Source organism: Saccopteryx leptura, chromosome 1, assembly GCF_036850995.1.
Source record: "Saccopteryx leptura isolate mSacLep1 chromosome 1, mSacLep1_pri_phased_curated, whole genome shotgun sequence".
Taxonomy (NCBI): Eukaryota; Metazoa; Chordata; class Mammalia; order Chiroptera; family Emballonuridae; genus Saccopteryx; species Saccopteryx leptura.
The window spans coordinates 304766296-304787912 of record NC_089503.1 but is presented as its reverse complement, the minus strand read 5'-3'; the positions used below and the strand labels follow the sequence as shown (position 1 = coordinate 304787912).

The 21617-nt window shown below is 50.1% G+C and overlaps 2 protein-coding genes and 1 pseudogene across 4 annotated transcripts; 2 read left to right on the top strand and 1 right to left on the bottom strand.

Annotated features, from left to right (window-relative positions):
• Nucleotides 1–190: 190 nt before the first annotated feature.
• Nucleotides 191–17412, top strand: SPSB2 (splA/ryanodine receptor domain and SOCS box containing 2). Of its 3 annotated transcripts, none has more exons than XM_066358164.1 (3): nt 191–289; nt 15021–15778; nt 16724–17412. In XM_066358164.1, exons 1-3 carry the CDS (start codon nt 213–215, stop codon nt 16849–16851), a joined length of 963 nt encoding a protein of 320 aa, XP_066214261.1. In that variant the 5' UTR covers nt 191–212; the 3' UTR covers nt 16852–17412. The 3 variants fall into 3 exon arrangements, with proteins under 3 accessions (XP_066214261.1, XP_066214265.1, XP_066214271.1); XM_066358168.1 differs by lacking the exon at nt 191–289 and adding an exon at nt 14658–14769; XM_066358174.1 differs by lacking the exon at nt 191–289 and adding an exon at nt 14673–14890.
• LOC136389434 (10 kDa heat shock protein, mitochondrial pseudogene) lies at nt 3327–3948 on the top strand (annotated as a pseudogene).
• On the bottom strand, nt 17161–21343 carry TPI1 (triosephosphate isomerase 1). Its single transcript, XM_066358147.1, has 7 exons — nt 21112–21343; nt 19830–19953; nt 19633–19717; nt 19426–19558; nt 19052–19137; nt 17934–18021; nt 17161–17798 (listed from the first exon to the last, which is right to left on the bottom strand). The coding sequence occupies exons 1-7, from the start codon at nt 21326–21328 to the stop codon at nt 17680–17682; spliced, it is 852 nt and encodes a 283-aa protein (XP_066214244.1). The 5' UTR covers nt 21329–21343; the 3' UTR covers nt 17161–17679.
• Between the last annotated feature and the right edge of the window lie 274 nt (nt 21344–21617).

The window sequence follows — 21617 nt, the reverse complement described above, 5'->3', positions numbered from 1 at the left end:
ACCGTTGAGAGAAAAGCCGCAACTAACTGAACTGGATCAGTAGTTGACTGAGTTGCAAATCCACTCTCTCTCTCTCTCTCAGAAACCCGGATGAGGGCGTTGACTGGCCGAGTGCGTAAACCAGTGGGCGGAGCTTAGAACTTTGCGGAGGGGGGAGGGGGCCGTAATGACTATTACATCACCTGAGACCTTAAAGGGACCGGACATCCTCAATGCAAAATATTGTAAATTCAAAAGAAACTCATCCCCTTGAAGCAAAAGTTGGGGGACAAGGAGTAAAAATATCAAGGTAAGTGGTCTGGTTCCCGCCCCACCCCGTCCCACCCCCCACCTGGATTTGTTATTTTCAGGTAGACCTTTGGAATAGAAGAAGCCCAGACCCAAAGTAGCTTATTTATTATTATTATTTTTTTTTTACAGGGATAGAGAGAGTCAGAGAGAGGGATAGATAAGGACAGACAGACAGGAACGGAGAGAGATGTAAGCATCAATCATGAGTTTCTCGTTGCGACACCTTAGTTGTTCATTGATTGCTTTCTCATATGTGCCTTGACTGAGGGCCTTCAGCAGACCGAGTGACCCCTGCTCAGCGACCTTAGGTCGGAGCTGGTGAGCCTTTTTTTTTTGCTCAACCCAGATGAGCTCGTGCTCAAACTGGCGACCTCGGGGTCTCGAACCTGGGTCTTCTGCATCCCAGTCCGACGCTCTATCCACTGTGCCACCGCCTGGTCAGGCGTTATTTTTTTTAACTTTTAAAACTTTATTGATTTAAGAGAAAGAGACATCGATTTGTTGTTCCACTTACTTATGCATTCATTGGTTGATTCTCCTGTGTGCCCTGGCACCTACAACCTTGGCATACAGGGAAGACAGTCTAACTGGCTGAACTACCCAGCCAGGACCCAGGCCCAGTGGTGGGATTCAGCCAGTTTGGCAGAACCGATATCTGATTTTTTGTTGAGTTTGGCAAACCGGTTGTTAAAATGGCACTTGTGGCCCTGGCCAGTTTGCTCAGTGGTAGAGTGTCTGCCCGACATGTGGTTGTCCTGGGTTTGATTCCTGGTCAGGGCACACAGGAGAAGTGCCCATCTGCTTCACCATCCCTTCTTCTCTCACATCTCGCTCTTTCTCTCTTCCCCTCCTGCAGCCATGGCTGGATGGAGTGAGTTGGCCCCTGGCTCTGATGATGGCTCCATGGCCTCTGCCTCAGGCACTAAGAAGAGCTCTGTTGCTGAGCAATGGAGCAACACCCCAGATGAGCAGAGCATCCCCACTAGTGGGCTTGCCAGGTAGATCCCAGTGGGGGCGCATGCGGGAATCTGTTTCTGCCTCCCTTCTCTCACTGAATAAAAAAAATTGGCACTTATAATTAGGGTTCTTTCTAAAGTGGGCACCTGGGCAGCTGCCCAATGTGGAAATCACAAATTTACATTACTTTTTTTGTATTAATGTTCATCTATGCAACAGCATATTCTAAGCACCCGAAATAATGTTCATTCTGTTCATAGGTGAAAAAAATTTGCTTGTAATATTTATTAGTTTATTGTTGGAGGGCGGTAGTGATTTTTTTTTTTTTTTTTTTTTTTTGACAGAGAGAGAAAGAGAGTCAGAGAGAGGGATAGATAGGGACAGACAGAAAGGAAGGGAGAGAGATGAGAAGAATCAGTTCTTCGTTGTGGCACTTTGGTTGTTCATTGATTGCTTTCTCATATGTGCCTTGACTGCGGGCCTTTAGCAGACCGAGTAACCCCTTGCTTGAGCCAGAGAGCTTGGGTTTAAGCTAAGCTGGTGAGCTTTTGCTCAAACCAGACGAGCCCGTGCTCAAGCTGGCGACCTCGGGGTCTTGAACCTGGGTCCTTCCGCATCCCAGTCCGACGCTCTACCCACTGCGCCACCGCCTGGTCAGGCTATTTGTTCATGTCTTTTTTTTTTTTTTTTTAATTTTATTTATTCATTTTAGAGAGGAGAGAGAGAGGGAGACAGAGACAGAGAAAGAGAGGAGAGAGAGACAGGGGGGAGGAGCTGGAAGCATCAACTCCCATATGTGCCTTGACCAGGCAAGCCCAGGGTTTCTTTTTGTTTTGTTTTTGTTTTTTTGTTTCTTTGTGTTTTTTTTGTATTTTTTTTTTTTTTTTTGAAGCTGGAAACGGGGAGAGACAGTCAGACAGACTCCCACATGCGCCCGACCGGGATCCATCCGGCATGCCCACCAGGGGCGACACTCTGCCCACCAGGGGGCAATGCTCTGCCCCTTCGGGGCGTCGCTTTGTCGCGACCAGAGTCACTCCAGCGCCTGGGACAGAGGCCAAGGAGCCATCCCCAGCGCCCGGGCCATCCTTGCTCCAATGGAGCCTTGGCTGCGGGAGGGGAAGAGAGAGACAGAGAGGAAGGAGGGGGTGGGGGTGGAGAAGCAAATGGGTGCTTCTCCTATGTGCCCTGGCCGGGAATTGAACCCGGGTCCCCCGCACGCCAGGCCGACGCTCTACCGCTGAGCCAACCGGCCAGGGCCTTTGTTTTTTTTTGTTTTAAATTTTTATTTATTGATTTCAGCAAGAGCAGGAGGGAGGGAGAGGGACAGAAGTATCGAGCTTTTCTTTTATGTGCCCTGACCAGGGATCAAACAGGCAACCTTTGCACTTCAGGACATAAAAATCTTTAACAAAACATTTTAAGTATTAACATCTTGGTTCAGTGCCATTCCCTGTGTCTACTTGCATTTTTTCCTCTAATTTCCTGATTCTGAGGCAGCTCTCATTTCTCATTTTCCCATAGGGAAGGAAAGCAAAGAATAAATCAAGGCTACTGCCCCCTAAAATGAAGAAACAACAAGATTTCAGTTCAAGTTTAATAGAATTACAGAAGATCAAAAGTGATGCCCCAACTACTCTGCATCAGTTGGCCTGCTCCATAAGTTCACACAATTTACTCCAGAGGAAGAAAGGCTGGCCTCCCCAAACCCAGCAGGGAAGGCTAGTACTGTCACATACCACATCTGGGCTAAGTTTAAGATCTTGTGCTTTATGCATGACAACAGTAAGAAAGGTTTTGTTCTCATGGCTATACACTGCAAGCCCAGGGTTTCGAACCGGTGACCTCAGCATTTCTAGGTTGATGCTTTATCCACTGCGCTACCACAGGTCAGGCCTGTTCATGTCTTAAAACTCATTATACCTTTGATGAAATACATTGCTGACAAAAATTAGGGGATATTTCAAAAGGAATATGAAGTGATAAAATATTCCCTAATTTTTGTGAGCACTACATTTTAATTCCTTTGCATTTGTTATTTCAGTAAACAAACATATAATGTAAAAAGAAAGGCTGGGCGGCCTTTTTCCAAGTTCACGTGTCCAGCGAGCCGGACTGTAGTCTCCTTGCAGCCTCAGCGCGAGCGCAGACTACGAGCGAGCGGCCGGAGTCATGGCGGGACAGGCGTTTAGAAAGTTTCTTCCCCTCTTTGACCGAGTATTAGTTGAAAGGAGTGCTGCGGAAACTGTAACCAGAGGAGGCATTATGCTTCCAGAAAAATCTCAAGGAAAAGTATTGCAAGCAACAGTGGTAGCTGTTGGAGCGGGCTCCAAAGGAAAGGGTGGAGAGATTCAACCAGTTAGTGTGAAAGTTGGAGATAAAATTCTTCTTCCAGAATATGGAGGCACCAAAGTGGTTCTAGACGACAAGGATTATTTCTTATTTAGAGATGGTGATATTCTTGGAAAGTATGTAGACTGAAATAATCACTGTTGAAATGGCATAATCACTGTGAAGCTGCCCATTCCATTGAAGCTCTGAAATCTTTCATCATGTAAATAATTTCTGTCACTTTTATAATAAACTAATGATACCCAAACTCTGATGACATCCAGTGTCTCTTACAATTTAGTTTCACTGTACTGATATAAACATTTCCAAATAAAAATATATAAGTAAAAAAAAAAAAAAAAAGAAAAATTACCGAACAACTAGGGAGTGACAAGCTGTCATTTGTTTCAGCTTCGTATTATGCAATATGAAAATATCTTTAAAAAGTTTGGTTTTTGTCAGGTATTATTTAACATTTTTTATTAATATATTTTTAAATTTTATTTATTTATTTTTACAGGGACAGAGAGAGAGTCAGATAGAGGGATAGATAGAGACAGACAGACAGGAACGGAGAGAGATGAGAAGCATCAATCATCAGTTTCTCGTTGAGACACTTTAGGTGTTCATTGATTGCTTTCTCATATGTGCCTTGACTGTGGGCCTTCAGCAGACCAAGTAACCCCTTGCTCCAGCCAGCGACCTTGGATCCAAGCTGGCAAGCGTCTTTTTGCTCAAGCCAAATGAGCCTGCGCTCAAACTGGCGACCTCGGGGTCTTGAACCGGGTTCTCCACATCCCAGTCCGACGCTCTATCCACTGCGCCACCGCCTGGTCAGGCTTTTTTATTAATATTTTAAAAGTCTTTCTTATAACATAATTTGTTTTGTGTACCTCTTTTATTGTTATTTAAGTATTAAATGCATGAAATAATAAACTACCTTTCAGTATATCAGTTTTTGTTTTCCTTTTCTGACAGAGACAGAGACAGATAGGGACAGTCAGACACACAGGAAGGATGAGAGATAAGAAGCATCAATTTCTTCATTGTGGCACTTTAGTTGTTCATTGATTGCTTTCTCATATGTGCCTTGACTGCGGGCCTTCAGCAGACCGAGTAACCCCTTGCTCGAGTCAGCGACCTTGGGTCCAAGCTGGTAAGCTTTGCTCAAACCAGATGAGCCTGTGCTCAAGCTGGCGACTTCGGAGTCTCAAACTTGGGTCCTCCGCATCCCAGTCCGATGCTCTATCCACTGCTCCACCGCCTAGTCAGGCATAGTAAATGTTCTTATAAAATGTCTCTTGGCCTGATCTGTGGTGGCGCAGTGGATAAAGCGTCGATCTGGAAATGCTGAGGTCGCCAGTTCGAAACCCTGGGCTTGTCTGGTCAAGGCACATATGGGAGTTGATGCTTCCAGCTCCTCCACCCCTTCTCTCTCTCTGTCTCTCCCTCTCCTCTCTAAAATGAATAAATAAATTAATTAATTTTAAAAAATGTCTCAAGCCCTGGCCGGTTGGCTCAGCGGTAAAGCATCGGCCTGGCGTGCAGGAGTCCCAGGTTCGATTCCCGGCCAGGGCACACAGGAGAGGCACCCATCTGCTTCTCCACCCCTCCCCCTCTCCTTCCTCTCTGTCTCTCTCTTCCCCTCCCGCAGCCGAGGCTCCATTGGAGCAAAGATAGCCCGGGCGCTGGGGATGGCTCTGTGGCCTCTGCCTCAGGCGCTAGAATGGCTCTTGATGCAACAGAGTGACGCCCCAGAGGGGCAGAACATTGCCCCCTGGTGGGCATGCCGGGTGGATCCCGGTCAGGCGCATGCGGGAGTCTGTCTGACTGCCTCCCTGTTTCCAGCTTCGGAAAAATGAAAAAAAAAAAAAAAAAGTCTCAATACTATCTTGTATTAAAGTTTCTGTGACTCAGTGGAAAGCATCTTGATAACACCTGTACTGTCTTTGTAGCTCTACCAGCCATAGTTTGCATCACTTAAACAAAAGGTGTGTGTGTACACATATTTCCCATTTGTCAGTCAAATTATACTCTAAAGACTAAATAATATCTAGACCTGTGATGTGTGGTAAATCTTTAACAATAGTCTTTCCAGAAACAAAAGCCCTAATTTTTAGCATTTGCTTATTTCTCTGGTGTAAATACTCCTACCATGGCTGATTTCAAGCTAGCAACTCATGACCATACAGGTATTAATAGAGGTAAATAACTTCAAGAGTGCCTGATCAAGCCTGACCAGGCGGTGGCGCAGTGGATAGAGCGTCAGACTGGGATGCAGAGGACCCAGGTTCGAGACCTCGAGGTCGCCAGCTTCAGCGTGGGCTCATCTGGTTTGAGGAAAGCTCACCAGTTTGCTGGCTTGAGCAAAGGGTTACTCGGTCTGCTGAAGGCCCACAGTCAAGGCACATATGAGAAAGCAATCAATGAACAACTAAGGTGTCGCTACGAAAAACTAATGATTGATGCTTCTCATCTCTCTTTGTTCCTGTCTTTCTGTCCCTATCTATCCCTCTCTCTGACTCTCTCTCTCTGTCTCTGTAAAAAAAGAAAAAAAAAAACTTCAAGAGCATAGATAATAGTAAAATTATTATCTTACCAAAATTTATATGTTGAAGCTGTATCCTCCCCCCACCTAATACCTCAGAATGACTTTATTTGGAGACTAGGCCTTTGAAAAGATGATTAAGGCCCTGACAATTTGGCTCAGTGGATAGAGTGTCAGCTCAGTGTGCAGACATCCCGGATTCAATCCCAGGTGAGGGCACACATGAAAAGCAACCATCTGCTTCTCTTTCCCTCCCTCTCCCTATTCTCTCTCTCTTCCCTTCTTGCAGCCAGTTGCTCTATTGGTTTGAGTATTGGCTCCAGGCACTGAGGATTGCTCAGTTGATTTGAACATTGGCCCCAGATGGGGGTTGCTGGGCCAGGTGGATACCAGTCCAGGCGCATGCAGGAGTCTGTCTCTCATCTTCTCACTTAAAAAACAAACAAACAAAAAAACTTGCTGAATTAATATTAAATTAGTTTTTTTAAAGTAATCAAAGAGCCCTGGCCAAGTAGCTCAGTTGATTGAAGCATCCTCTTGATGTACTAGGGTTGCAAGTTTCCATCCCTGGTCAGGGCACATAAAAGAATCAACCAATTAATGTATGGATGGGTAGAGGAACAAACCGATGTTTCTCTCCCTTTATTTCTCTAAAAACCAGTAAATTAAAAAAAATTAAGCCTGACCTGTGGTGGCGCAGTGGATAGTAGAGTGGCTGCAGTCCCACATCAAGGCATATATGAGAAAGCAATCAATGAACAACTAAGGTGCCACAACTACAGGTTGATGCTCTCATCTTTCTCCCTTCTTGTCTGTCTGTCCCTGTCTGTTCCTCCAACTCTCTCTCAAAAAAATTTTTTTTAAAAAAATGAGAGTTTAGGTCCACCAAAAGACTTGTATAATACTGTACATAGTAGCTTTCTTTATAATAGCGAAAAACTGGAAACAATTCAAATGCCTATCAACAGTAGAAAAATACATTGTAGTATATACATACAATGTAACACTGTAAAACAATAAAAATAAGTATCTACTATTGCATGCCACAACATAGATGACTCATAGGCATAATGTTGAGAAAAATAAGTCAGATACAAAAGTATCTACAGGGAGTCCTCCAGTTAAGACACAATTCTGTTCCTACAACAATGACATAACATGAATTTTGGTGTAAGTTGAAACACACCCTAGCCTATGTCACTTACCTATCCTAACACAGTTGTAAAATAATCTAGGGGGAGGGGGAAGGGCACAAAGAAAACAAGATAGAAGGTGACAGAGGACAATCTGACTTTGGGTGATGGGTATGCAACATAATTGAACGACAAGATAACCTGGACTTGTTATCTTTGAATATATGTATCCTGATTTATTGATGTCACCCCATTAAAAAAATTAAATTATTAAAAAAATAATAATAATCTAGAACATAAAAACACAAGAACATAAAAACACAACTAAGCACCTGACCAGGTGGTGGCGCAGTGGATAGAGCATCATACTGGGATGTGGAGGACCCAGGTTCGAGACCCCGAGGTTGCCAGCTTGAGCGTGGGCTCATCTGGCTTGAGCAGAAAAGCTCACCAGCTTGGACCCAAGGTTGCTGGCTTGAGCAGGGGGTTACTCGGTCTGCTGAAGGCCCGTGGTCGAGATACATGTGAGAGAGCGGTCAATGAACAGCTAAGGTGTCACAACGAAGAACTGATGATTGATGCTTCTCATCTCTCTCCGTTCTTGTCTGTCCCTATCTATCCCTCTCTCTGACTCTCTCTGAGTCCCTGTAAAAAAAATAAATAAATGAAATAAAAAAATATATTAAAAAAAAACACAACTAAGCCATAGAAAAAAGGAAAAGGACATAAATATACTGTACTGTACATGTTACTGCATATTTTTCTGCCACGTGCAACCAAATTAGTTTGCCAAAACACTTGTGTCTCACTTTTTTTAAGTTCTTATGGAAGTGAGTGTCGTAAACTCAAAACATGGTATGTCAAGACTGTCATAACCCAAGGACCCCCTATATATGGTTTCATTTATATGAAATTGAAGAAGAGGCTAAGCTTCTATACTGATAAAGGTCAAACAGTAGTGACCTTGGCCCTGACTGAGTAGCTTAGCTGGTTAGAGCATCACCCGATATACCAAGGGTGTGAGTTCAATCCCCGGGAAGGGCACATAAAGAATCAACCTGTTCTCACTCTATACACACTCTTGCCGAGTCACCTCATTGATTCTCATAGGTCAATTTCTGAATAAAGGCTGACACACCTCACAAATTTCTCTCTCTAACCCAGACCTCTCACTACCCCTCCATACTTGCCATTTTCAAGTATGTTCTGAATGGTTCCTTCTGGTTGTTGTTCAGGCACCTCAAAAATGTGTCCTAAGCTGAACTCACCATTTCTCCCTTTCACCCTCATGCCTGTCTCCCTCATGCCTCTCCTCCTCTTCCTGTCATCTGTTACCAGAAAGGGGACCTGGCCCTTCAGGTCTGCCTAGGGGCAGCTGGTAGTGTGTAGGTTCTTGACTTCATGCAGGAGAAATTTCACAACATGAGTCCAAGTGAATTTTTATTTTTTTTTACAGAGATAGAGAGTGAGTCAGAGAGAGGGATAAATAAGGACAGACAGACAGGAACGGAGAGAGATGAGAAGCATCAATCATTAGTTTTTCGTTGTGACACCTTAGTTGTTCATTGATTGCTTTCTCATATATGCCTTGACCGCGGGCCTTCAGCAGACTGAGTAACCCCTTGCTCAAGCCAGCAACCTTGGGTCCAAGCTGGTGAGCTTTGCTCAAACCAGATGAGCCCACACTCAAGCTGGCGACCTCGGGGTCTCGAACCTGGGTCCTCTGCATCCCAGTCCGATGCTCTATCCACTGCGCCACCACCTGGTCAGGCAAGTCCAAGTGATTTTGACAGTAAGTTTCTTAAAGCTGGGGACAGTGAAAAAGGAAGGGCCTAGAACAGAAGAAGCAACAGGAGAGAGCCTAGATGGGGCTGCTTTGACCCTCTAGAAGTTTTATGGGAAAGAAATGAGCCAACACTGGGAAGTCAGAGAAAAGGGGGCCTTGGAGACAGGTTCAGGACGCTAGCCTGGGATGAGCTGCTGCTGCCCATTGCGCCCCTGGCAGCAAGTCTCCTGGGGCCCCTTAGAGTTTAGGAGACACAAGGCTGTGGGAGAATTAGAAGGGAAGGGGGAGATGCTGGCATATTCCTGGGAGGGAGAGGAGAGCATGCTGGGTCCTTTGTTTTGAAAGTTTTTAAAGACTGGGAGTTTAGAGGAGGGTTTCAGTAGAATGTTCATCAGCTTTTCCAGGTGTGCCATTTCAGGATAATGGTCTCTATTAAGTGGTCAGCCCCTGGTCAGGGGTTCATTAGTCATTGCAGCTGGTCCGTCATCACCCACCTGATTTTACTGCTTTTCTAGGCCGGAGCTAAAATATAGCTGTGTTATCTCTAGGGAGGAGACATACTGCATCTAGCTCTAAATTTCTCAGCTCGTTTGTTCAGCTATTTATCTCAGTTTCCCCATTCTACTTGCCAAGGAATTTTCCTAGCTACTTACTAGCCTGCCTCAATCTCCATCATCATTAGTGGCACCACCATTTAACAAACTCTTCCAGGCTAGACACCTCCCTTTCTCTCTTTCCTTTCCCTGGTCTAAGCATCTAATCAGTCACCGAATCTTGCAATTCTATCAGTATTTCCTGAATTCTTCTCTTTAAAAATTTTTAAAAATTTATATTGATTTTAGAAAGAGAGAGGCAGAGAGAGAGCAAGATCGATCAATTTGCTGTTCCACTCGTGTATGCATTCATCGACTGATTCTTTTTTTTTTCTTTTTTTTAAAAATAATTTTTCTGAAGTTGGAAACGGGGAGGCAGTCAGACAGACTCCCGCATGCGCCCGACCGGGATCCACCCAGCACGACCACCAGGGGGCGATGCTCTGCCCATCTGGGGCGTTGCTCCGTTGCAACCAGAGCCATTCTAGTGCCTGAGGCAGAGGCCATGGAGCCATCCCCAGCGCCCGGGCCAACTCTGCTCCAATGGAGCCTTGGCTGCGGGAGGGGAAGAGAGAGACAGAGAGGAAGGAGAGGGGGAGGGGTGGAGAAGCAGATGGGCGCCTCTCCTGTGTGCCCTGGCTGGGAATCGAACCTGGGACTCCGGCACGCCCGGCCGACGCTCTACCACTGAGCCAACTGGCCAGGACCATTGACTGATTCTTGTATGTGCCCTAACTGGGGATCAAACCCACAACTGTGGTATATCAGGATGATGCTCTAACCAACTGAGCTACCTGGCCAGGACTTCTTGAATTCTTTTCATCCTTATTTTTACTGCCCTAGTTCAGTCTCTTGACACTTGTCACCTGGGCTGCTGGAACCAGTCTCATGCTTCATGTCTTATTTCCCTCAAAGTCTCCTCAACATTGCTGCCAGGGTGGTTTTTCTTTTCTTCTTCTTCTTCTTCTTCTTTTTTTTTTACAGAGACAGAGAAAGAGTTAGAGAGAGGAATAAATAGGGACAGACAGACATGAATGGAGAGAGATGAGAAGCATCAATCATCAGTTTTTCATTGCGACACCTTAGTTGTTCATTGATTGCTTTCTTATATGTGCCTTGACCGCCGGCCTTCAGCAGACCGAGTAACCCCTTGCTCAAGCCAGCGACCTTGGGTCCAAGCTGGTGAGCTTTGCTTAAACCAGATGAGCCTGCGCTCAAGCTGGCGACCTTGGGGTCTCGAACCTGGATCCTCCGCATCCCAGTCCAACGCTCTATCCACTGCGCCACCGCCTAGAGGCGCTCTTTTTCTTTTCTTTTATTATTATTTTTTAATTCAGTGAGAGGAGGGGAGGCAGTCAGACAGACTCCTGCATGTACCCTGACCGGGATCCACTCAGCAAGCCCACTAATGGGCAATGCTCTGCCCATCTGGAGCAGAGCCTAGAGCAGTCGGTGCCAGTTCACCAAAGCCTTCAAGGCCAAGTTAAAGAATGCAAGTGTTAGTCTGTGGACAGGCCAGTAATGCATAGCCAAATAGGAGAGAAGCAAGAGAGGAACAAGGTCAGATACTCATTTTATTTTATTTTTTAAATTTTATTTATTTATTTTTTACAGAGACAGAGAGTAAGTCAGAGAGAGGGATAGACAGGGACAGACAGGAATGGAGAGAGATGAGAAGCATCAATCATTGCGCGTTGCAACACCCTAGTTGTTCATCGACTGCCCTCCCATATGTGCCCTGACTGCAGACCTTCAGCAGACTGAGCAACCCCCTGCTGGAGCCAGCGACTCTGGGTTCAAGCTGGCGGGACCCTGCTCAAACCAGATGTGCCCGCGCTTAAGCTGGCAACCTCGGGGTCTTGAACCTGGGTCCTTCCACATCCCAGTCCAACGCTCCATCCACTGCGCCACCGCCTGGTCAGGCAGATACTCATTTTAGAGAAACCACCCTGAGCCCTGGCCAGTTGGCTCAGTGATAGAGCATCGGCCTGGCCTGTGAACATCTCGGATTCGAGTCCTGGTCAGAGCACATAGGAGAAGCACCCATCTGCTTCTCTATCCCTTTTTCTCTCACTTCTCTCTCCTGCAGCCATCACTCAGTTGGAGCAAGTTGGCCCTAGAGCTGAGGATGGCTCCATGGCCTCTGCCTCAGGCGCTAAGAAAAGCTCAGTTGCTGAGCAACAGAGAAATACTGCAGATGGGCAGAGCATTGCCCCCTAGTGGGCTTGCCAGGCAGATCCCGTCCTTATAAACTGATTCACTGCTTAATCTTCAGTGCTTAGCACAAATGATTACATTTGAACCAGAAACTGTTTCAAGTGCTTCACAACCAGGGGTCTCCAAACTACAGCCTGCGGGCCGCATGCAGCTCCCTGAGGCCATTTATCCGGCCCCCGCCGCACTTCTGGAAGGGGCACCTCTTTCATTGGTGCTCCTAGTTTTTTTTATAGTCCGGCCCTCCAACGGTCTGAGGGACAGTGAACTGGCTCCCTGTGTAAAAAGTTTGGGGACCCTTGCATGCAGTAGATATCCATAGCATTTCCATTTTATAGAGAAAGAAACAGCAGCATAGAGGTTAAGAAATTTACCCAAGGTCTCATGCATACTGGCCTTCAGGTATTCAGACCCAGTCAGCCTGCTCCACAGCATGCATCCTTCACTACTATATTATATTGCCTCTCTCCAGAGTGGGTGCTTAATAAATGTTAAGTAAACAATAATAGCTATGCCTGACCAGGCTGTGGTGCAGTGGGTAGAGCTTCGGATTGGGAGGTGGAGGACCCAGGTTAGAAACTTCTAGGTTGCCTGACATGTGGTGGCACAGTAGATAAATTGTTGACCTGGAATGCTGAGGTCACTGGTTCAAACCCTACACTTGCCTGGTCAAGGCACATATGGAAATTGATGCTTCCTACTCCTCCTCCCCTTCTCTCTCTCTCTCTCTTCTCTCTAAAATGAATAAATCAAATCTTTTAAAAATGTTAAAAAAAAAAAAAAGAAACTTTGAGGTCACCGGCTTGAGCACAGGGTTGCTGGCTTGAGCATGGGATCATAGACATGACCGCAAGGTCGCTGGCTTGAGCAAGGGGTCACTCACTCTGCTGTAGTCCCCAGGCCAAGGCACAAATGAGAAAGCAATCATAGAACAACTAAGGTGCCACAATGAAAAATTGACGCTTCTCATCTCTCTCCCTTTCCATCTGTCTGTCCCTATCTGTCCCTCTCTCCGTCTCTGTCAAAACAAACCCCCCGGCCCTGGCCGATTGGCTCAGTGGTAGAGCGTCGGCCTGGCGTACAGGGGTCCCGGGTTCGATTCCCGGCCAGGGCACACAGGAGAAGCGCCCATCTGCTTCTCCACCCCTCCCCCTCTCCTTCCTCTCTGTCTCTCTCTTCCCCTCCCGCAGCCAAGGCTCCATTGGAGCAAAGATGGCCCGGGCGCTGGGGATGGCTCCTTGGCCTCTGCCCCAGGCGCTAGAGTGGCTCTGGTCGCGACAGAGCGACGCCCCGGATGGGCAGAGCATCGCCCCCTGGTGGGCAGAGTGTCGCCCCCTGGTGGGCGTGCCGGGTGGATCCCGGTCGGGCACATGCGGGAGTCTGTCTGTCTCTCCCCATTTCCAACTTCGGAAAAATACAAAAAAAACAAAAAAAACCCTTCACAATAATAGCTATGCTTAGTGAGTGTGTACTAAGTACTTGGCTCCATACTAAGTGCTTTAACTGAATTATTTCAACTCCACAACAACCCTGTGAGGTACATACCATCATTGTTCGCATTTACATAAGATAAAACAGGTTCAGAGAAGTTTAGGAACCTCCCCAAGGTCACACAGCTAATTAGTAGCACAGTTTCACTCACAACCAAGATCTTTTTTTTTTTTTTTTTTTCATTTTTCTGAAGCTGGAAACAGGGAGAGACAGTCAGACAGACTCCTGCATGCGCCCGACCGGGATCCACCCGGCACGCCCACCAGGGGGCGACGGGGCGATGCTCTGCCCACCAGGGGGCGATGCTCTGCCCATCCTGGGCGTCGCCATGTTGTGACCAGAGCCATTCTAGCGCCTGAGGCAGAGGCCACAGAGCCATCCCCAGCCCCCGGGCCATCTTTGCTCCAATGGAACCTTGGCTGCGGGAGGGGAAGAGAGAGACAGAGAGGAAAGCGCGGCGGAGGGGTGGAGAAGCAGATGGGCGCTTCTCCTGTGTGCCCTGGCCGGGGATCGAACCCCGGGTCCTCCGCACGCTAGGCCGACGCTCTACCGCTGAGCCAACCGGCCAGGGCCACAACCAAGATCTTAACCACTAAACTCTCTCAAATGAAACCTAGTTTAGGAATGAATGGGCATTCAGGATGAAGACTACAACAGCATAGAGACCCATGACACCCACTTTTCAGAGCTGGAAACACAGGGTTCAAGAACCGCAGGCATAGGCCTGACCTGTGGTGGCGCAGTGGATAAAGCGTCGACCTGGAAATGCTGAGGTCGCCGGTTCGAAACCCTGGGCTTACCTGGTCAAGGTACATATGGGAGTTGATGCTTCCAGCTCCAACCCCCCTCCTCTCTCTCTCTCTCTCTCTCTCTCTCTGTCTCTCCCTCTCCTCTCTAAAATGAATAAATAAAAAATGACAGTTAAAAAAAAAAAAAAAAGAACCTCAGGCATAGAACAGGCTGACTCACAAAGATCAGGAAAAGGCTTGCCCAGAAACAGTGACCCAGAATCACAGGACCACGGAAATAGAGGTCAGCACTATGGAAGAACCCCCTTGACCCCATGCGCCTCATATCTAGAAGCTCAGGAGTTAGTTGTCCAGGTGGCTCAAAGGTTTTTTTTTGTTGTTGTTCTTTTTTCTTTCTTTTGGCTCAAAGGTTTTGACCATGGAGAACAGCCCTCCAGGATCCCAAAGTGCTGCTAGAGAGGGATTCCCTCGCGGGGGCGTGGCCTTGGTGCGGGCGCGACCTGGCGCGATGACAAGACGGCTCAACATCCGGGAAGGCCCCGAGGGGCGGGGACTTGGGCGGGACAAAGCCTGGGGTGGAGCTGGAGCGGAAGCGGCCGGCGGCCTGCGCTTCGGTGACTCTCCGCTGGGTCTCTTGTTAGACCCAGCATCCTCCCGGCTTGGGGAGCTAAGCGAGGTTCGGGAGCCACCGGTGACGTGGGCACGGGGCGGCTGACGGGGACGGCCCCTGGAGAGTCCCGAAGGGGGCGAACTCTCGAGAATCTCGGGAGCCAGGGACAGCTGGGAAAGAGAGCGAGGTGATGGGGCGACGAGCTTGGGAACGTGAAGAGGGAGCAGCGGGGCAGTGGGCAAAGGGGTGAAAGGATGGGGCGCGTGGGTGAGGAGCCCCTGCCAGGATCCCGCATTTTACACCCTTTTCTCTCCCAGCTCCTCCCAGGTCAGTCCCGAACCGGAGCGCAACTTGCAGAATAAAAGAGACGCCCCAGCAAGACTCTTTCGGGGTCTCCTCCAGCTTCTCACCTCCATGGGCCAGACGGCTCTGGCAGGGGGCATCAGCAGCACCCCTACCCCACAGGCCCCGTACCCTGACCACTGCTGTCCCGAAGGCCTGGAGGAACTGCTTTCTGCTCCTACTGACCTGGGGGCCCAGCGGCGCCACGGATGGAACCCCAAGGACTGCTCAGAGAACATAGAGGTCAAGGAAGGGGGATTGTGCTTTGAGCGGCGGCCCGTAGCACAGAGCACTGATGGGGCCCGGGGTAAGAGGGGCTACTCGCGGGGCCTGCACGCCTGGGAAATCAGCTGGCCCCGGGAGCAAAGGGGCACCCACGCCGTGGTGGGTGTGGCCACGGCCCTCGCCCCGCTGCGGGCTGACCACTATGCCGCGCTGCTGGGCAGCAACAGCGAGTCGTGGGGCTGGGACATTGGACGGGGAAGACTGTACCATCAGAGCATGGGGCCCGGGGCCCCCCAATATCCAGTCAGACCTCAGGGTGAGCAGCTGGAGGTGCCAGAGAAGCTGCTGGTGGTTCTGGACATGGAGGAGGGAACTCTGGGCTACGCTATTGGGGGCACCTACTTGGGGCCAGCCTTCCATGGACTGAAGGGCAGGACCCTTTATCCGGCAGTAAGCGCTGTTTGGGGCCAGTGCCAGGTCCGCATCAGCTACCTGGGCGAAAGGAGAGGTGAGGCCTGGGGTAGGTGTGTGTGTGGGGAGTTGTCACTGGTGGCTGTGGTTTGGGTTGGAAACTCAACGCCTTTACAAGAGTAGAGGGAAAGAGCCTTCATCTGACCTGCCTCCCTGCCACTTAAGTGTGTGGAATGGCTAACGATGTTCACAGCTGTTGCCTAAATTAATCCTCCCAATAGCAATAGAGGCAAAGGAAGTAGTGAGCCCCCAGAATGGAGGGAGGCACCCCAGGGGTTAGGACTTTACAGGAGCTATCAGCTCCGGGAGCAGAGTTGCAAAGTGTTAAATGGATACTGGCCTAGGTGTACAAGTTCAAAAGAGGACAGGTAGTACCAGGCACCCAGGGTGTGTACCATTCCCTGGGCTCTGACCTGACACATACTTACCAACTTCCTCTGTCAAACCCCAGGAAGAAGCCCCTGAGGCTTTCTCCTCCCCCCACTCTACTGGCACTTGGAAGGAGAGCAGTGAAGGCAGGGTTTGGGATGGGGCTGCAGGGGAGGGGCCTCCTTGGGGGAAACAATGGGGCCAGGGCTTGGAGCAGATTGAACTTAACTGTTCTCTGCAGTTGTAGTCTTAGCAGAGGCTGGATACCTCTCCTCCCATCACCCATGGTGAGCTGTTGTGGGGGGCCATTTCCTCATCTCATCAGCCCCATTCCCAAGGCCTCTCTGGAGTCAAAGCCCGAGCCCATTACCATCAGAGCATCTTGGCCTGTTGCTTTGAGGACCTTGGCTAGAGTTTCACCCCCAGCTCTGAGTGGGAGTATGTGATGCCTCCCACCTAAGAGCAGATGCAGAACTTCAGGGTGCCTTAGATCTCTCTCTCAACCAAGGTAGGAGCAGACTCAGAACAGGAAAGTAGAAGGGAACCCTAGAGTTTGAAGATGTCTGGCTGGTTGCTGCACCCCTACTTACCTTCCCTTCCTTCTCTCTCCCAGCGGAGCCATACTCCCTTCGGCACTTGAGCCGACTATGCCTGCGCCGAGTACTGGGGGCTACCCGGCTGGGCCAGGTATCTGCCCTGCCCTTGCCGCCTGCCATGAAGCGCTACGTGCTCTACCAGTGACCCTGTGATGCTACCCTCTTCAGGGCTGGGAGGAGGCACTGCTGGCTTAGACCAGCTACTTAAAGCCAGTGGGGCTGGGCCTCTTCTCCCAACCCAAGTTCTGGGGAGCTCAACAGCCTCAGAGCCAACCTGGGGGTGAAGAGAGAGAGCTGTTATTTGAAGCTGTGGCACCCTGGTACGCAAGACTTTTTTTCAAGTAATAATAATAAGAGAGATGCTGTTGTAAAAACCTGTTTGTGGTTTTTTGTTGTTTTAGGAAAGAGAAATAATGTGGTAATAAGCATAGTAAAGAAGTATGAACCACAAAACTTAGGGCCACGTGTTTATTCCCCCCTTCACCCCACCTAGTGGGACTGCTCACATACACACCTTACACAGGCATTGGCACCAGAGATGAGAGAAGTGCCCCTGGCCTCTGATGGGAGGACAGAGCTCTCTCCCAGTCCTTGGCTCCATGGTGCGAGATGGGAGAGGGGAGGATAGCTTCTCTTTCCTGCCTTCTCTTTCCTGCCTGCACTGGGGACTGAGGGGACCCATAAGCAAACTCCACCCCTTCCACCTCTCAGCCAAGGAAAACCCACCTTGGTGAGATGTTTCATTCCAATGATTATAGTAAGTGAAGAAGGGATTGGCCTGGTCCCAACCATTACAGGGTAATGTGTAAATGGTAAGGAGAGGTACAGTATGGATTAGGCCACAGGAGGAGCAGGTGATACCATCAGGAGCATGTGCAGGGGGGCGGGGGGGGGCGCAGGGAAGAGCAGTTATTGGGCTTCTGAGCTTCATACTCCTTGACATAGCAGGAAGGGTAGGGGAGATGGATGGGGCTTATTGTTTGGCATTGATGATGTCCACAAATTCAGGCTTGAGGGATGCACCACCCACAAGGAAGCCATCCACATCAGGTTGGCTTGCCAGCTCCTTGCAGGTTGCCCCAGTCACAGAACCTGGCAAGGGAAAGGGAAAAGCGAAAGATCAGGGATGGGATAGGCATACATACTCCATTCCCACCTCTACATCTAAGGAGGGCTCAGTCTAGTTCTCAGCCCACCCCACCTCAGGCTGGAGCCGAACCCACTCACCTCCATAAATGATGCGGGTGCTCTGAGCCACTGCATCAGAGACATTGGACTTAAGCCATCCCCGGAGTTTCTCATGTACTTCCTGGGCCTACAACAAGAAGCCAGACTAAGTTAAGACTCTGCCTTGCCCTGGCTGGTTGGCTCAGTGGTAGAGCGTCGGCCTGGCGTGCCAGAGTCCCAGGTTCGATTCCCGGCCAGGGCACACAGGAGAAGAGCCCATCTGCTTCTCCACCCCTCCCCCTCTTCTTCCTCTCTGTCTCTCTCTTCCCCTCCCACAGCCAAGGCTCCATTGGAGCAAGGATGGCCCGGGCGCTGAGGATGGCTCTGTGGCCTCTGCCTCAGGTGCTAGAATGGCTCTGGTTGCAACAGAGCATCGCCCCCCTGGTGGACGGGCTGGGTGGATCCCGTCAGGCGCATGCGGGAGTCTGTCTGACTGCCTCCCCGTTTCCAACTTCAGAAAAATACAAAAAAAAAAAGGACTCTGCCTTTCCCTCAAGAAAAAAACAAAACAAAATTATGGGCACTATTGGAGAGGCAGTCTGGCTTCAGGGAACCCCAGAAACCCTGGGATCCGAGTCAGAACACCAGGGCTCTGACACCCACCCCCAGCCCCAACTCCAAGCTCTGGAATGGATGTCCTTGAACAAATCATTCTCATTCTCTGGGCTTGAAGGCTCCTGTCTTTAAAATGAGGGTTTGGGCCTGACCAGGCAGTGGCGCAGTGGATAGAGCGTCGAACTGGGATGCAGAGGACCCAGGTTTGAGACCCCGAGGTCACCAGCTTGAGCGCGGGCTCATCTGGTTTGAGCAAAAGCCCACCAACTTGAACCCAAGGTCGCTGGCTCCAGCAAGGGGCTACTCGGTCTGCTGAAGGCCCACGGTCAAGGCATATATGAGAAAGCAATCAATGAACAACTAAGGTGTTGCAACGTGCAATGAAAAACTAATGATGGATGCTTCTCATCTCTCTCTGTCCCTGTCTATCCGTCTCTCTGACTCACTCTCTGTCTCTGTAAAAAAAAAAAAATTTAAAAATGAGGGTTTGGCCCAGATGGTCTCCGCTGTCCAGTTCTACCCAGGCAGGGTAGGATGAAGGTGGGGCTTCTGGGCTTAGTTACCTGTTGGGGTGTTGCAGTCTTGCCTGTACCGATGGCCCACACAGGCTCATAAGCCAGAACAACCTTATTCCAGTCCTTCACGTTATCTGTGGGACAGAGATTACAGATGAAAGGGTGAACAGGAACTATCCAGCTCAGTACCTAGGGAAAAAAGAAGAGGGAGGCTTGCTGTCCCCTAGTGGTTATCTAGGGAACTCCAAGAGGCATCAATACCATGGGGCAGGAGCAGAAGTGACAGAGAGTGCAAAGGTTCTGAAATCTTCCCCTTCCCTTTTCTGTATCAGCATGTGAATAAAGACAGTCTGCAGGGCGTCTGACCCCACCCTCTGTGCCTTTCTGGCCTTGGCTAGGCTCATAGGCCCCTTCCAAGATACCTGCGATGACCTTGGTTTGTTCAAAAACGACCTTCTCAGTGATGCCGGCTTCCCTCTCATCTAGCTTCTCTCCAATGCAGGCAATCACTCCAAGTCCCTCCGCCAGGGCATGGGCCACTTTCTGCCCAATCAGCTGTTGAGGAACAGAATTGGTGAGACACCACTCTTGGAATAAGGAATCTCTTGTATTTTCTGCTGGTTACTAACCTCATCGGATTCCCCAAAGACGTGCCTTCTCTCTGAGTGCCCCAGGACAACCCATGTGGCTCCACAGTCTTTGATCATGCCAGGGCTATGGGAAGAGATGAAACCACAGTTCTACAGGTAGCCCACCTATGGCTTTCCACTCAATGAGGAAAGTGAAGGATGGATTCCCACACACCCTTCTCCCACCTGCATCTCACCTGATCTCCCCAGTAAAGGCCCCATTAGTCACTTTGTAGCAGTTCTGGGCAGCCACAGCAATCTTAGGATCTAGCTTCTGCCTGGCGAAGTCAATGTAGGCGGTGGGGGGTGCACAAACCACCTCTGAGGATGAAATCACAAAGCAGTCTTCATTCTCCTTACTCCATCCAGTGCTCTGGAACCCCCTGGCCTTCACCAGCTCTCTTAGTTCTGCTTTCCTTCCCTTTGCACCCCAGCAAGATGATCTTGGTCCAAATCCCAGGTTGGGCCCGTTTCCAACTCCTAGAGTCTTCCAGATGCCTGAGAGACTATGGCCCTGCCCTCTGCTCTTTTAACAGCTGTGGCTCTGATTTCCCCGGGCTATTCTGGGCCTGGGCACCTCCTAGACTCAGCATTCTCTGGGGGCCAACCCCGCCTCCCCTCTAAAATAGCTTATTCCCACCTTGTATAGGCAAGGCAAGGTTTTTAGCAAAAGCAGAGGGGCCAGCTCCTGTGATTGATATTGGGGTCTCTGAGAAATAAACCAGAAGGGAATGCCTCTTCTGATCAGGCCTGGGTTCTGTGATGTAGGTGGATGGGAAGCACTGAAGATAGCATTCTATCGGTGGGTGGCAGGGAGCTGACCAGCCTCAAAGAGGCCCGGCGCTTTCCTGGTTCTAGGCTGGAGAAAGCCCTCGTTCCCAAAGGTTCAGCCTGTTTGGCACCTGCTCAGCCACTTTCTACGGAAGGCAGGGCTCACCCAGTCTGCGGAGGGCAGAGGATCAGAGCGCGCAGCTCCGGAGGCCGAAGCAGCGCGGCGGGGGCTCTAGGCCCGCCGAGCAAGGCGCGGGGTGGAGTCACGGGCTACGTGCGGCGGCGCACGGAGCTAGGGCTACCAGCAGGTAGCGGAGGCCTGCATACCCACTCAGCCGCCTCCAGTGCCCCTCCCCAACTCTGGGGCTGTCGCCAGCTTCTCTCGATCGCCTGCTGGGGCTCGCCTCCGCTCCCACAGCCGGCCCCTGGCGATGCAACCCCGTCCGCGCCCCGGGGCCATCTTCCTCCCGAAGACCCAAAAAGTCCTTTCCCGCCCCACTATCCGAATACATCATTAAATGTGAACCCGATTTCTCCCCTCGAGACACCTCTGGTACTGCAGCTGCGAGGCCACGGCGCTGCGGGGTCAATGCCTGGATCTCCAGTAGCCCTAGTCTTCAGCCCTGCGTCCAGGTCCACGCGGATACCCGGTAGCGCTGCCCTCTCACCTTTCCATCACCTGCCCGACCCGACCCTTGTGATGCTCACCGGTGTCGGCTGGCACCTTGGCCGCGTTCAGTGTGCTGATGAGTTCCCCCAGAGTCGTCTTCCGCCCATTCATCTTCCAGTTCCCCCCGACGAAAAACTTCCTGGAGGGCGCCATGGTGCTGGAGCCGACACACTGAAGGTCAGGATCACCGCGCAGCCGCGGCCACTGCCCGCTTATATAGAGCGCGGTGAGACAGAACCCCGCCTCCTCAGCCATGGTTAGTCCCGCCCCTGAGTGCAAGCCCTTCCCCCTGCCCCGCCCGTGTGGCAATGTTCTAACGTTACCCTCTTTCTTGTAGCAACGTTCTAGGGGTTCCAGGGGGCCAGAAGTGGTTCCCAGGGGAACTAGCTGGCAAATTCGACCACTCCAACTGCTTGGCCTAGACCACATTACTTAGCGGACTGAGGGGGCTCTGTTGGGCATCTTTCCACCTCTGCGGAGAGGTACTCCCCTCCCCACCCAAGCAGCTTCACTGCTGATTGCTGAGCAGGAACCTTTGACCCAG